The sequence below is a fragment of the Xyrauchen texanus genome, chromosome 12 (genome assembly GCF_025860055.1).
Source record: "Xyrauchen texanus isolate HMW12.3.18 chromosome 12, RBS_HiC_50CHRs, whole genome shotgun sequence".
Classification (NCBI taxonomy): domain Eukaryota; kingdom Metazoa; phylum Chordata; class Actinopteri; order Cypriniformes; family Catostomidae; genus Xyrauchen; species Xyrauchen texanus.
In genome coordinates this window covers 20,285,829-20,301,565 of record NC_068287.1, presented here as the reverse complement: position 1 = coordinate 20,301,565, position 15,737 = coordinate 20,285,829, and the positions used below count along the sequence as shown (strand labels likewise).

General features: G+C 42.5%; 1 protein-coding gene across 2 annotated transcripts in view; it reads left to right on the top strand.

Annotated features, from left to right (window-relative positions):
* Positions 1-15,737, top strand: part of LOC127652669 (voltage-dependent T-type calcium channel subunit alpha-1H-like) — a 94,498-nt gene that overhangs the window by 15,933 nt on the left and 62,828 nt on the right. For both annotated transcript variants that reach the window (XM_052138958.1, XM_052138957.1), the window contains exons 5-7: positions 577-892; positions 8,661-8,753; positions 8,862-9,639. In XM_052138958.1, coding sequence (XP_051994918.1) covers positions 577-892; positions 8,661-8,753; positions 8,862-9,639 — 1,187 coding nt within the window. The remainder of the gene's footprint in view (positions 1-576; positions 893-8,660; positions 8,754-8,861; positions 9,640-15,737) is intronic.

Sequence of the window (15,737 nt, the reverse complement as noted above, 5' to 3'; positions counted from 1 at the left end):
AAACCTTTAACTAACATCAACAAAGATAAATAAATACTGTAAAAATTATATATTTGTAATTGTTAGTTCATGATACCGAAATGTACGAAGTGCGACTGAATTTATGTTTCTCATGATCTAAAAGTCATATGCTTAAATGCAAGAAATTAGTTTTATAGAGAAATATAAATTGTCCCTATGTATGATTTTACAAAATTTTACAAAACTAAACTTTAATTGGAAAAACTGAAATTGATGTGTTTGACCAGATAGTGAAGGAAAAGCCGTCAACAGAGAACTTCTTGGATATTTATTTACACACTACACCCCGAGTGTGTAGATCAGTAATCTAGACAAAGAGTGGTTACATTGAAAAGGCTCAAATATAAGATGTTTTTGATTTTGTTCAACATTTTTGGTCAATTCATAATACCCATAATTCCATAATGTTGTAACATATGTAAAATTGGAACAATAAGAATAAGTGCACTAGGTGTATCTAAACTTTTGACTGGTAATGTGTATATGATTCAAGCAAGTAATGTTTCAGTTGGAGTCTGTTTTAGTAAACAAATGCAATGCTCTGTATTTCCACAGCCTCTATAATCTGTCATTCATGAGTCCATACTTCATGCATGAAGACGGTGAGGACAACCCCTTCATCTGCTCCACCAATAAGGAGAACGGCATGCTGCGTTGCAAGGCAGTGCCCCCTGTCAAGGAGGGCGATGTGGAGTGCTCTTTAAAAGCACCTCTACCGGGACATGTCTACTTTGGCCTTGATGAACCAAGCAAGAACACCTGTGTTAACTGGAACCAGTATTACAGTGTGTGTCAGCCTGGGGAGCTCAACCCCCATAAAGGGGCAGTGAACTTTGATAATATTGGATATGCCTGGATTGCGATATTCCAGGTAAGTGCCTCACATAGAGGTGTTTGTAATACAAATCACAGTCTTTTTGTTGTGGGAGACTGTGGGAATGGATGAAGTGCATTAGAATAGGAGTCTACAACATTTTTGTCATACCAAATACCCTTCATGGATAAAGAGACGGAGCAGGGACACCCTGTTACATGTTGTATACATTTTAGTTTTGCATTTTAAACCTGGCCTATAATAACATGCAGATAATACCATATTAATGTATTTACATTACATATTTTATAATTTTTACATTGCAAAGCCATTAAAATAATCATAAATGATGTAGGGTAACTCCATCAAGTGGTCTAACATAGGCTGCTTGACCATTTTTCATTTCAGATTTTTTTTTTTTGTGATTACCACTGTGTATTAGTACTGCTAAACCACCAGTTTTGTATTTTACTTGGTTTAACCACATTGACCATCTTTGTGTCCTGGCGCATGACAAATTTTGGTTATACAGATGTTTACAGAAACCTAAAAATATCAGCTCAGGATGGTCGTAACTCCTTGGAACAAAAACTGATCTCTAAAGGACCTTACAAGTTGCATGTACATATATAAACATTTTGCACATTCTTGTTCCTTAGCCTTAGAACTTAAGTCCTTATGTAATGATCAAGATTACTGAAAGTTGCACTTTCAGGGTCAGTTTATAATGGGAGTCCTAATTTTTTTAGAGGGTACCTAGGTAAGTATAGTTTGCATGCAGAACATTTCAGGTTAGAGACATTTTATTTTTATGGGGACGAGAAAGTGGAATTTTTTTTTTTAATTTCCCCCCGCTTTCGGGTTGATTATCTCCGGTGGGGGACCACATAGGAACCTGAACATTTCACAGATATAAGTCCTCTATGGTAGCATCCCACTGGTTGAGCTAGGACTAGTTGAAATCTGGGGAAAAGCCTACTTTATTCATGCATTTTGAGAAATAAACAGAAGGAATATAAGCATATCAAATTATTAAAATTAACCGTATTTTACAGTAATTCTCTTATGATATACATACCACAAATTTAAGCTACATGTTTGATTAGAAGCTGTGAGATTTCCTCACTCAGTCTCTCAGAAATGTTGTGGGAGCGTCCGGTGGCAGTAGAAAACTCGAGAACGTCATGGATAGGGAACGAGAAGTTGTGTCGAATGAAGTGACACAAGGGGTCTTCCTTAGGAGCCTCACGTGCCTCTGAACTTGAAAAAAGGCCAATGAGAAATTGGCAGACAGAATTTGCATGTCCCGCCCACGGACATATGGGTATAAAGGGGAGTGGGCATGCGTCTGTTAGTCTGGTTTTTGCGCTGAAGAGACAAGAATAAGGTACGGCCGTTTACAGTGGTAGGTCTAGTGTCGTGGCAGAAGGGACACAATATCTCATTCCCTCCCTCAGGGAACGGAGGTTACAACAGTGTTCCCCTTCTGTCACTCAATCGACATTATGTCAAATTAAGTGACACCAGGGGTCCCATTCAAAAGCGACATGCACTAGACCGTGTTACGTGAACTGCTGACACAGGTGCAAGCAGGCTGCTGCGTGCTAGAAGCAACTGTATTGGCTGCACATAACCCTCCCCACCGCCCCCAGAAAAAGGTGTCATATACAGACCTTAGGTTCCCAGCATCCCTGAGGGGGGGAACAGGTGCTACATGACTAGCATGGGAGCAAGGTCTTTCCCGATCCTATTCTTTCAGGGGGAAAAGGCCCTGCGGAGGCCACATCCTGCCCAGACTAGGGGGAGGTGATATGTGGCAAATACACCACGTGAGTTGTGAAGCCGCATGTTGTGAAGCTGCATGTGAGAGCGGTGCGGTGGTAGGTCCTGCCTGATGAGGGAGGAGCTCTACAAACACAGTGACTGGGGGCAGTGGGACTGCCCAAGGGAGACGCGGGTACGCCCACAGGGGGGCCATACTGCAGAAAATACATCACAGGGAGTTGCCTGAAGAGGGAATTAAGGCTGTGGAGCCCTTCCCCAGTACAGAGCACTTGTGGCTCATAGTGAGTCTGGTCAAAAATGTATCTGCTGAATTCACAGGCCAGAAGGCTAGGGAGGAAGAACATCCAGGAAGCGACGCTTAGTGGCTAACCTGGGAGAGAAAGACCACTGGATCAACTTTGTGAATGGTCAGTGGTTCAGCATTACCGAATTGTACCGGCTCGGACCTGACAAAACACGGGACGAGACTGACTCAACCCTGAGATTGTAAAATCTTGCAATGATATTGGGTGTTGCCCAGCCTGCTGGTGCCGGAGGTGCCGTTGGCCAGTGCCCACGATGATGCCACACTTCTCATCGAGTGTGCTCAAACCCGCAAGGGGGCGGGAACGGCCTGGGTCTAGTAAGCCAGAGAGATGGCGTCAACGACCTAGTGAGCTAACCTCTGTTTGGAGATGGCATACCCTTTCTGCCGCCCACCAAAGCAGACAAAGAGCTGCTCAGAACATTTAAAGCTCCTCCGAGAGGACCACTGAGAGATCCCAGGAGGGGAACAGGCTTGGCCGTGGAGGGTTCAGTCTCCGGGCGCCTCTTAAGGAACCTGATAATCAAGTCATGCTTACCCAAGGACTTGCTGTCCACTGCGTTGTGGTGGACCGCGATAGCAGCTACATACACCTTCAAGGTAGAGGGAGACAGCCTCCCCTCTTGCAGAAATGAATGCACTGACCGAACTACACATCTCTGCAGGTCTTCGGCTCGAGAAGAACACCAAATGCCACTTCAGGGCGTAAAGTTGCCTTGTGGAGGGAGCTCTGGCTTGGTTGATTGTGTCTACGACGGCAGGTGGTAGATCACTCAGACCAGGAGCCAGACGTGGAGGTTCCAGATGAAGATGCCCCATCCCTGAGAAAGAAGGTCCTTCCTCTGAGGGATTTTCCAGGGAGGTGCTGTCGCGAGGAGCGTGAGATCCGAGAACCAAGTCTGGGTGGGCCAATAAGGAGCCACCAAGGTGACTTGTTCATCGTCCTCCCTGATCTTGCACAGCATCAGTGCAAGAAGGCTCACTGGGGGAAATGCATACTTGCGCAGCCCCCTGGGCCAGCTGTGTCAATGCGTCTGTCTCGAGTGGAGCTTCTGTCAGGGAGTACCAGAGCGGGCAGTGAGTGTTGTCCTGGGAGGCAAATGGATCTACCTGTGCCGTGCTGAATTGGCCCCAAATTTGCTGGACCACCTGGGGGTGGAGCTTCCACTCACCGCTGGGTGAAACCTGTTGTGACAGCACGTCCACCGTTGTGTTGCAGTTGCCAGGGATTTGAGTGGCGCGCAGCGAGTCACTGCTGACTCCAAAGGAGGAGATGCTGAGCGAGTTGTGACATATGACAAGAGCGAACGGCGCCTTGGCAATTTATGTACGCTACCTTTGCAGTGCTGTCTGAACGGATCAAGATGTTCTTGCTCCGACTCAGCCAGAGAAACCTCCGCAGGGCAAGGAATACAGCCAGCAACTCTAGGCAGTTGATGTGCCAATGTAGCCGGGGTCCTGCCCAGGAGCCAGCTGCAGTGTGCCCATTGCACAAGGTGCCCGAACCCTGTTGAGAGGCGTCTGTGGTGACCACAACATGTCTGGACACCTGCTGTAGGGGGACTCCGGTCCGTAGAAAACAGAGGTCTGTCCAAGGGTTGAAATCTGATGGGTGATTATCACACGGTATGTGCCGCGGCGCCATGCCCATCTTTGGACTCAAGTCTGAAGCCAGTGCTGAAGCGGTCTCATATGCATCAACCCGAGCGGCACGACCACGGCTGAGGATGGCATATGCCCCAGGTGCCTCTGGAATTGTATTAGAGGCACAAGAGAGCGAGGCACATGAACAGCATTTTGAACGGGAGTTTGAACCGGGAGCAAGACCCGGTTGAGAACTCGCAAGTCCAAGATTGGTCGCAACCTTGCCTTTCTTGTGTACGATGAAGTAAGGGCTGTAGAAACCCTTCTCATCTCGGCTGGAGGGACGGGCTCTATCGCATCCTTGAGAAGCAGAGTCGTGATCTCTGCCTGTAAAGTGCTGGCTTTTTTGCCGCATATGGAGGTGGAGTGAATACCGCTGAAACGAGGCTGGAGCCAGGCGAATTGAATTGCGTAGCCGTGTCAGATGGTCCAGGCCAACCAACGTGACGGGCTGGACAGCGAAAGCCACGCGTCCAGACTCTACGCAAGGGGCACTAGAGGGACGATCGCTTTTGACGTACGGGGTGGGGCTTTGCGGCGATGGGGGCAGGTAACAGCGATGGTGTAACCGAAGAGGCCAAGCTGGGAGACGGGGGCGTTGAGAAAGCGTGCCTTGTCAACGTTGCACATCTCAACCATGTTCAGCCAGAGGTATCGCTCCTGGACCACGAGGCTGGCCATCGCCCGTCCGAGTGCCTGCGCTGTGACCTTCGTGGATCTGACAGCGAGGTCAGTGGCAGAACGCAGTTCCTGCAGCACGTCAGGGTCGGGACTACCCAAGTGCAGATCATTAAGTAAATAAGCCTAACCACCACTGGTCATCAGACACAAGCGACAGTCATTATTCTGTAGGATGAATCAGATTGGGGCCAATCTGTAAACGTTAACTGTAAATACTTTCTTTTTAGAAGTATAGGCAAAAGACGTAAACAATATGTGTGTTAACACGATTTTAGTGTGAAGAAATCGCTAATAACCTTTTCTGTATTAAGTTCTAGCCAATTTTACAACTTCATTGCCATGATGAAAACCTTTAAACCCTCTAAAAATTGGTCCCTTGCAATTGCTTTTTAGAAGAAAAAGAGGGTCAAGTCGAATTTTTTTTTGTGATAATCAACATTTTGCAACAAATGCTGTTAAACTCTGAATATTCCGTTAATACATTTTGATGTGGGAGGGACAATGAAACATTTAGCTGAACATTAGTTTCTTAACTTAAGTAAGACTTTCTAAAGATATCTTAATATTGCATAATTAACAAATATTTTAACGTTTTACAAAAACTAACTTATAACTAAACTAATAATTGGCAGACCCATGTAGTACAACCACAGCCCCCTGTTGAAGACTGCATTAGAAAGTGCCACTGTTCTTTTTAAGCAAAAGGCCCTAGTTATTCCAAAGATAGATGAGGGCTTTTTACAACTTTTAATGGTTCAATTTTCTTTGTAAAGGATAAAGTCTTGTTAAGCACACTCCAACCACACCAAAAGATTTAATCTTCTTTAAGTAATTGTCTGTTTTAGTCATTTCTGCCCCCTACTTTCAAGAAGCTCTGTAAAATGATGAGATTTTTTGGTTGGAAAGTGGTATCATGCCTGTGGAAATTAAATCAGAAAAAAGAGTGCCTCACTCATCAACAATTTCAATCCATTCTCATCGGCAGGGCTAAATCATCACAGATGGACTAGTGGCACAAAGCCCTGTTTAAGAGTATTTAATATGCGCAGACATGATCCTGGTTGGGGGTGCATTGGGCCCAGCGTATGGACACAAAATGAGACCTGTGCTCAATTCTATGAAAATGAATGCCAGTCTCATTTGTTCGATCGTTACAAGTGGGTCAGTCAAGTGGGGTCACTATTGGCTGGGTTAATGACAGCACAGGATTTACAATTGTAGCAGAAGGGCTGAAGTGTTTTCACCTGTTTCAACATACGATCTTAATTGCTCTTGTAAGATGCTCCCAGCATGCTGCTCTAAAACAACTTATGCATGTTTATGCATAAGCAATGTTCACAGATGCCTGTATTTATCTGTATTTTTTCATAAATTGTTTGTGATATATGATCTAAGTCACAACAATAGACAAACACAATCTGCTTAAAACACAAATTAATACAAAAATAAAGTTTTGGAAAGAGAAATGATGCAAAATTCGTCCTGAATATTGTGCAGGTCTGATCCACAATGTTTGGTATCCACAAGGTTATTGCTGTCGAAGGAGGATTCATTTGTCATTAAATCCAGTGGTTCATATACTTTTTCCATCCTGTACTGTGAATGTTTACACACTGTGTTCAATAAAGACATGGAAGTATCATTATTTGTGTGTTATTTGTTTTAGCATACTGTGTTTGTCTATTGTTGTGACCAATTTATACAGAAATACTTCATAATAAATCTTAAGGGTACACACTCTTTCTCCTGTAACTGTATCAGTGATGTGACTAGCTAAATTGTAAATGACAATTTTGGTCAGTCTGGCATCTTTCCCATTACAGCCAATTAAAATGACACTTATGCTAAATTATTGCTCTGCTATATTCAGTTAAAAATTAGTTTTACTGACTTCAACCTTAGTGTATGAAGACTTCTGACTTCAACTGTATGGTGTAAAAATTAAGTGTGTCCTGCAGTTCTGGCCCTTTAGCAAAGTTAACAATTCTATCGAGTGAGCTATTCCAGGACTGAATATGTGGATGCACTGCAGTCAGTGTAAAAAAGATTCATATTTTGTTTATTTTTGTTTTTTTTTTAATAACAGAAATTAAATAAAATTACATTTTACTTTCCAGAAACACAAAATGTAATGCTAAAACATTGAAGCTGGTTTTATCTGGTTTAAGCTGGTCTTTCTTTTACAATTTGGTTTTCAACTGGTTTAGCTGGTCAAAACATCTTAAACTATCAAAAAGATCGCCCTGATCAGGCTGGGAGACCAGCAAACTGTCCTATGCTGGTTTAAAATTATCAACCATGTAGAGATTAAGTAAAAGAGAAAAAGAGTGAGAAAACTTTATGCTTCAATACTATACCCATTTGATCCTTCAAACAGGCTCAAATGCTAAATGAAAATTACAGCTGACAGGGAATTAAACACTTTGCTGAGGGCTTCAGGTGCTGGTGCATGTTTTCCAAAACAAATGACCCAATAATATCAGATTTAAGCCTGCAATCTATTTCTCCTGAAATACCAACATTCAGACCTCTGGCATCACCCCATGTTTTGACCTGTAAGGCTTTGCTGTATTTTTTCTCTGATTTATATGTCCTTTGTACTTCATTTTCACTGGAAAGTTTTTATCTCCAACAATATTTCAAAATTCCTGTATGACAGGGAGAAAATGTACTATTACTTAGGGCTGGAGTGTCATGCACTTTATGTTAACAAACCGAATATGAGAGAAAAAAAATGATTCACATGTAGTTTGTCTTCTTTGACTTGATCTGAGTATGTTAACTAAGATAATTGATTGAAACTTAGCATGGTTCTACCTTTGATCTTCTTTTAATGGTGTTTGATGTTCTTTCATGTTCACATTATAAAAACCTGGGGGAAACAATGTGATGAACTTGCAAGGTTTTTTAATCCCCCGATGAATTTTCAAAAAGTGACTTAATGGTTGAACCACTAGTCATCTTCACAGATTAAAATGATCACCTAAATCCTCTGTGGATAGGGCTGTTCAAATACGTTTTTATGTTCCATCTGTTCTATTTTATAGCTGCTTGCATATGTATGTTATCATGCACTCAATGGATGTCTATGGCCAATGCAGTGCGTCTTGGCATTTTTCAGCTGCTCACGCCATGAGTGCCATTTAAAAATAGTTAATCTTTTGACACGCAAAGCAGCAAATCATTGTCAGTTTTAAATCAATGAACCAAACAGCTGAATATGGGAGCAAGATAAGCATATTTTCTTATGGACAAGCGTATTGAATGTTTACATTAGCAGTTGTGTATGATCCTATAAACGTCCCTACTGTCCGATTCCGTTGAGCACCTAAAATATGTCCTGTGTGAACAACCCCTTAAAGCATTTCATTTTCATTTGATCTAATTTTCTCTTCTCTTTGTTTTTCACAGGTTATCACTTTGGAAGGATGGGTGGACATCATGTATTACGTTATGGATGCACACTCATTTTACAATTTTATATATTTTATATTGCTTATTATAGTAAGTATGCTTAATTTTAGAATATTTCATGATCTTTCTTTATAGAGATAAAATTATCGCATAGGTTGGTGTTTGGTTCATGGTGCTAAGGTCCTTTGTGTCCCTCAGGTGGGTTCCTTCTTTATGATCAACCTGTGCCTGGTTGTAATAGCCACCCAGTTTTCTGAAACAAAGCAACGTGAGAACCAGCTGATGCAGGAACAGAGAGCACGCTACCTCTCCAACGACAGCACGCTCGCCAGCTACTCAGAGCCAGGAAGCTGCTACGAGGAGATGCTCAGGTACATCAGCCACCTGTGCCGCAAGGTGAAGCGCCGTGCTTCCCGCATCTACCATAGCTGGCAGAACAAACGCAGAAAGAAAGTGAATCCAAACAGTGGGCTGGGTGGGGGAGGAGGGAGTGGAGGCGGAGCCAATAGTCACATCAGGCACAAAGGTGGCAGCCACTGGGTCCGCTCCATCCATAACCTCATCCAGCAGCACCAACGTCAGCACTGTCACCTCAGCAACGGCAGCCACAGCCCTCTGGCCACTACGGGACCCGGCGAGGCTCTGGAAATGAGGTCTATCACAACAGGGCCACAACTTACCGTGTCCTCTCAGCCAACCGCTGTGCAGAATCTTTCTTCCAGGACTCAATCGGTGCACAGTATCTATCAAGGGGACTTTCATGAGACCCCGCAAGTGCAAACAAGCACTTCGGCTGGTGTGCCATCACTTGCAAGACTAAACGGGGGTATGAACTATCCCACTATCTTGCCCTCCTTTATCTGCAGCTATACCGGCAGCAACCCTGCGGGTAAAGAGAGCGGAGAGTCCAACACCAATACAGGATGTGATGCGATAGATCCCTTTGATAAGCTGCACCAGCTTCTGGGAGAACATAGTAAGTGTCATTGTCCCAGTGTCATCTAGTGTTATAAACAGGAAAAACAGAAAAATATCTAGAGCAAATAGTTTTCCTAAAAATGTATGTCCTTATATGTGGACAGCAGAACTAAGTTATGAAGTTTTAAGTAATACCAAGCTATGGAAAGATTTTTATAGATCAGATTTTTGTTTTTTGTTTATTATGTTTCCAGGAGTGTTGGTTATTCATGTTTTTGAGATGTTACAGACATTTCATCAGAAATTAGCATAATTAATTCTGATTCAAAGTAATGGCCAGCATCATCCAATTACTGCCAACCATGTTAAAATAAAATTCTACATTATAAATTGTGAATCTATGTACTGATAACCATTTCAACATGATCACACATGAAGTCGGCATGATGTTTCTGAGTTTCGGTACCCTAGAAGCCTAGGACTGTATGCTGACGTGCTGACATGCAGCATTCTTATCAGACATGTTTGCAGTGGTTTCAATGTGTTTACTTTTCCACCTGATGCATTGCATCAGCTGTGTGGGAGACTAGGTTTCAAAGCAGGCAGTAACCACTTTTGAATAATCAGTGACTAGCATGATTCAGAAGTTTCACTTTTTCCTCTAACATTACTTTTTACTCCACTAATGGTTAAGGTAAGTTTTGGGTTGGGGATACAATCTGTAAAAATATGCTTTTCTCTTCATTGTATAACATCCTGTAAAGCTGAAAACAACTTGCTTCACTACTAGCCTTTAGCGGCCTCTCCTGGACATAAATGGAGCTCACACGCACCCAAATGCCCTACAACATTTACCGCTTTGGTCACTGGGGGCAGTGTTTCGAAATTTCGGTCAACATATACAGAATTTGATGAAAGAAAAGTTGATCTACTCTTTCCCATTTCACTGTGAGATCAGGCTGACCATTGTCCCATGTCTGCCAAATATGTTGAGTGTTCCAAACATCATCTGCAGCCTGAAACTGAACTTTTGGTCAGATTTTAGGAGTGTATGCACTTGCTGCATAGGAAAGATATAGGATGCTTCCTTGCTCTCTATTTAGTGAATGACTTAACCTCCAGCATGCACTGGTCTCAGAAAAATTAGAGATGCACCTTATTTTCATAATAACTCCATATAAAGGAATTGTATAAATTTGATTATTGTATTATTGTAAATATTGGATTTCTAAGGGAAAATTTCCTAAAGTACTCATTAGTATAAATTGTGTTTAGCAGCGTGGCGTTTTGTGATAAATCTATGTAGTTTTATTGGTGTTTCTCCCAAATACATTCCACTGTGATCGGCATCATGTTGTTTTGTAACAAGACTCCATATGTCAAAATACATTGCGTATAGCGAATCCAAAATGCAACGTCCATGCATGTGTACACAGGGTTGCACGAGGACATACACTGATCAGCCACAACATTAAAACCACTGATAGGTGAAGTGAATAACATTTATTATCTCATTACAATGGCACCTGTCAAGGGGTAGGATATATTAGGCAGCAAGTGAACAGTTAGTTCTTGAATTGCTTGTGTTGGAATCAGGAAAAATGGATAAGCATAAGGATATGAGCGATTTGGATAAGGGCCAAATTGTGATGGCTAGACGACTGGGTCAGAGCAACTCCAAAATGGCAGGTCTTGTAGTGTGTTTCCGGTGCAATGGTTTGTATCTACCAAAAGTGGTCCAAGGAAGGACAACCGGTGATCCGAGGACAGGGTCATGGGCGCCCGTCTGGTTTGATCCCACAGGAGAGGTACTGTACCACAAATAGCTGAAAACGTAATGCTGGCCATAATAGAAATTTGTCAGAACACGTAGTGCATTGCAGCTGGCTGCGTATGGTGCTGTGTAGCCGCAGACCGGTCAGAGGGTTGACCCCTGTCCAACGCTGAAAGTACCTACAATGGGCACGTGAGCATCAGAACTGGACCATGGTGCAATGGAAGAAGGTGGCCTGGTCTGATGAATCACATTTATTTTAAATCATGTGGACGGCTGGATGTTTGTGCATCGTTTACCTGGGGAAGAGATGGCAGCAGTATGCGCCATGGGAAGACGGCAGGCAGGCGAAGGCAGTGTGATGCTCTGGGCAATGATCTGCTGGGAAACCTTGGGTCCTGGCATTTATGTGGGTGTTACTTTGGCACGTACCACCTACCAAAAGATTGTTGCAGACCACGTACACCCCTTCATGGCAACAGTTTTTCCTGATGGCAGTGGCCTCTTTCAGCAGGATAATGTGCCCTGCCACACAGAAAAATGATTCTTGAGACCGTTGACAAAGAGTTCAAGGTGTTGATTTGGCCTCCAAATTCCCCAGATCTCATTCTGATAGGGCATCTATGGGATGTGCTGGACCAACAAGTCTGATCCATGGAGGCTCCACCTCACAAATTACAGGATTTAAAGGATCTGCTGCTAACGTCTTGGTGCCAGCAGTCTTGGGGAGTAACAGAATACTTGTAACCGTATTACATAATCAGGATACAAAAAAATTGTAACTGTAGCTTTATTGCCAAACGTGCTCACGTACACAAGGAATTTATTTTGGTGATAGGAGAAACAAGCAAGTGCACAGAATATTACAGTGAGACACAGAATATAAAACAAGGAAAGAGTATAAATAGACACAAATAATAGGACATATAACATAGAATGGCATATGTACATGTGCAAGTGGGTTCAGGGGGATTTAAGTCCACTATCATCTCCACTGTTTTTAGTGTGTTCAGCTCAACGATGTTGTGACTACACCAGAGTAGTCCACATTTCTGTAAGCATCCTCTTTGGCATGACAAAGCTGTCTGAGTTTTCCTATAAACCATGGTTTATCATTATTGAATGACACCAGAGAGCCAGCTGTTCAACCTCCCATCTGTATGCAGACTCGTCACCGTCGTGGATGAGGGCAATTTCCGTGGTGACATCTGCAAACTTCAGGAGGTGTCCTTTGCAGTATATTAGTTAATGTACAGGGTTAAGAGCAGTGGAGAGAGAACACATTCCTGAGGAGCACCAGTGTTAATTGTGAGGGTCCCGGATGTAATTTTCCCCAGTCTCACTACTACTACTGCCTATCTTTCAGAAAGCTTTTGATCCACCAAAAGATTGTGGTTGGCATGGAGAGCTGGGTTAGTTTGTTTGAGAGAAGATCAGGCATGATGGTATTGAAGGCTGAACTGAAGTCTACAAATAGAATCCTTGCATAAGTCCCAGGTCTGTTGCGGTGTTGTAGGATATAATGCAGTCCCATGTTGACAGCATCATCCACAGACCTGTTTGCTCAGTAAGCAAACTGAAGGGGGACTAGCAGGGGTCCAGTAATGTCCTTCAAGTAGACCAAAACCAGTCTCTAAAATGACTTTATGACCACAGACATGAGAGCGACAGGTCTGTAGTCATAACTGATTTTGGGGTTTTGGGGACTGGAATGATGGTGGAGCATTTTAAGCAGCAGGGAACATTACACCGCTCCAGTGATCTATTAAAGATCTATGTGAAGATGTTGGCCAGTTGGTCAGCACAGACATTCAGAAAGGCAGCTGGATTGTTGGCTGAAAACTGTTTTTTTTTTTTTTTTTCAACTTTTCAGAGTAGAATCTTTTAGCCACACTGATTTCCTTGGTAACTGTGTTTTAGGCCTGATTGTACGATATTTTATCCACACTTCTGTAAGCATCCTCTTTGGCTTGACAAAGCTGTCTGAGTTTTCCTGTAAACCATGGTTTATCATTATTAAATGATAAAATGTCCTTGTAGGATGCACTTATTCTCACAGAAACTGAATTATGATGTCACAGTATCTGTGTCAACCGGGTCTGTGGCTGCAGCTTCAAAAACACACCAATCAGTGCAGTCAAAGCAGGCTTGTAGTCTTTACAGTCCTTACTACAGGCTTAGCTGATTTTAGTTTCTGCATGCAGGTCGAGAGAAGAAGATGCAGACAGTGATCAGAGAGTCCTAAAGCTGCACATGGGACAGGGTGATATGCATTTTTACAGTTGTGTAGCAGTGGTCCAGTATATTTCTTTCTCTTGTGGGGAATGTGATGTGTTATTTGTATTTTGGCAGTTCACAGGTGAGGTTATTTTTTTTTTTTTAAATCTCCCAGAATAATGATAAGAGAGTATGGGTGTTGTTGCTCCGTGTCTGTGATGTGATCAGCCTGCTGTTGCAACACTGCGTTCACTCATACTTGTGGCGGGATGTACACACTCACTAGAATAAATTAGGAAAGCTCCCGTGGTGAGTAGAATGGCTTACAGTTGATGAAGAGTTCTTCTAAATTAGGCAGCACATCTTTTTCAATTTTGTTACATCTGTACACCAGCATTTGTTGATAAAAAAGCATGTTCGACCGCCTCTTGTTTTCCCTGATGTTTCCGCAACACTATCCGCCCTAAACAGCTGGAAGCCCGGCAGATGTAGTATGCTGTCAGGGATGGCTTCATTTGTCCAGGTTTCCATGAAACACAGAAAAGTCCTTATTTGTTTGAGTGAGCAGAATCAGTTTGTCTGTTTTGTTGATGAGGGAGCAGACATTCGCCCGGGGAATAGCTCCTCAAGCCGCGTTGATGAAGCTTCACAAGCGCGTCAGCGTGTTCCCTCGCTTGTGTCTCTTGGAGCACTTGTAGAACACCCCTGTTCCTCCAACTAAGATGTCTAATAAAATTTCCAAATAATCAAACACAGACAAAAAATTATTTATTGTTATTTTAAAATGTATTATCTGTTTCTCACCCACACCTGTCATATCAATTCTGAAGTGATGGTTTAAAACACTGGAGTTGTATGTATTACTTTAATGCTGCTTTTATGTGCTTTTTGGAGCGTCAAAATTTTGGCACCCCTTCACTTACAGTGAATGGATCTACAGAGCTGAAATATTCTTCTAAAAATCTTAATTTGTGTTCCGAAGAAAGAAAGTCAAAGACAGATGGCATGAGGGTGAGTAAATGATAAGGACTTTTTCATTTTTGTGGGAATTATTTTTTAAGTAGCACATGGGAGGCCACATTGTCCTTTTTTTGAGATACGATGTTCCACATTGATTTAGTTCTTGTATCTTTTAAGCCCAGAAATAGTTGTGTTCTCTATATTCTAATGCATGATGCACAATTTTCTGAAGTTTGAGACTGGTGGAATGTTCTGCTGAATTATTGCTGTACAAACGTTGATCTTTATAAAGGCTAAGCTTAATTATATATTATTTTACCATCTCTAATTTCCTGGTAATTTATTATACCAATTAACACACTGTCTACATCAGGGGTTAGTATTATTAAAAAACGAACAATATTTTCAAGAAATATCATTAATAAAAATGTCACTGGTTTATTATATTACATTAATACTTATAAAGTTATTCATCCAAAAGCAGAGAGTGGTTTGTCCCATTTCCTTGTTATTGTTGTTTGATTAATAGTCTATATGACAAAGCCTACTAGACAGTGCTCAATTCGGTTGCATGTACACTTCAAGTCCAACTTTTTGTCCCACTGTTTAAATACACTTTAGACCAAACCGACTGCGTTTACATTAATGCCTCATCAAGACCGGAATTATAAAGTGTATTTGATCAATTAGGTGTGTAACATTAGTGCATTAGCTGCCTGTCAATCAAACAACATGCAGCTACAGAGTCATATGCAAAGAGTCAATATTTACAGTGTTGACCCTTGTTCTTCATAACCTCTGCAATTCGCTCTGGCATGCTGAATATCATTTCTCTCTTGGCTCTCAACGAAGGCGGTCGCATTTTCTCACCCTCTCCCTACCCTTATCTTCCCTGCTTTGCTCCTCTCGTCATATCTAGTCTACTGTCTTGTACTTGAGAGACTCTCTCAGCACTGCTCTTCAAACTAAGTCATCATGGATTTGATCAACTGGTCTCTCAACGCAATTGACACCATCTTCTCGACGAGAAGCTTGGGTTCGGGGGAACCTGTCTGCCCTGACGGAACGTTCGCAGCTGGCTACACGATGGACGCGTGGGAGAGGTGGCGGGTCGTGTGTCTGGCGGCTCTTTCCGTGGAGGACGTTGAAGATATCTACCTATTCGGTACCATGATAACAGGTCTTCTGCTGATTGGATTAGGCAT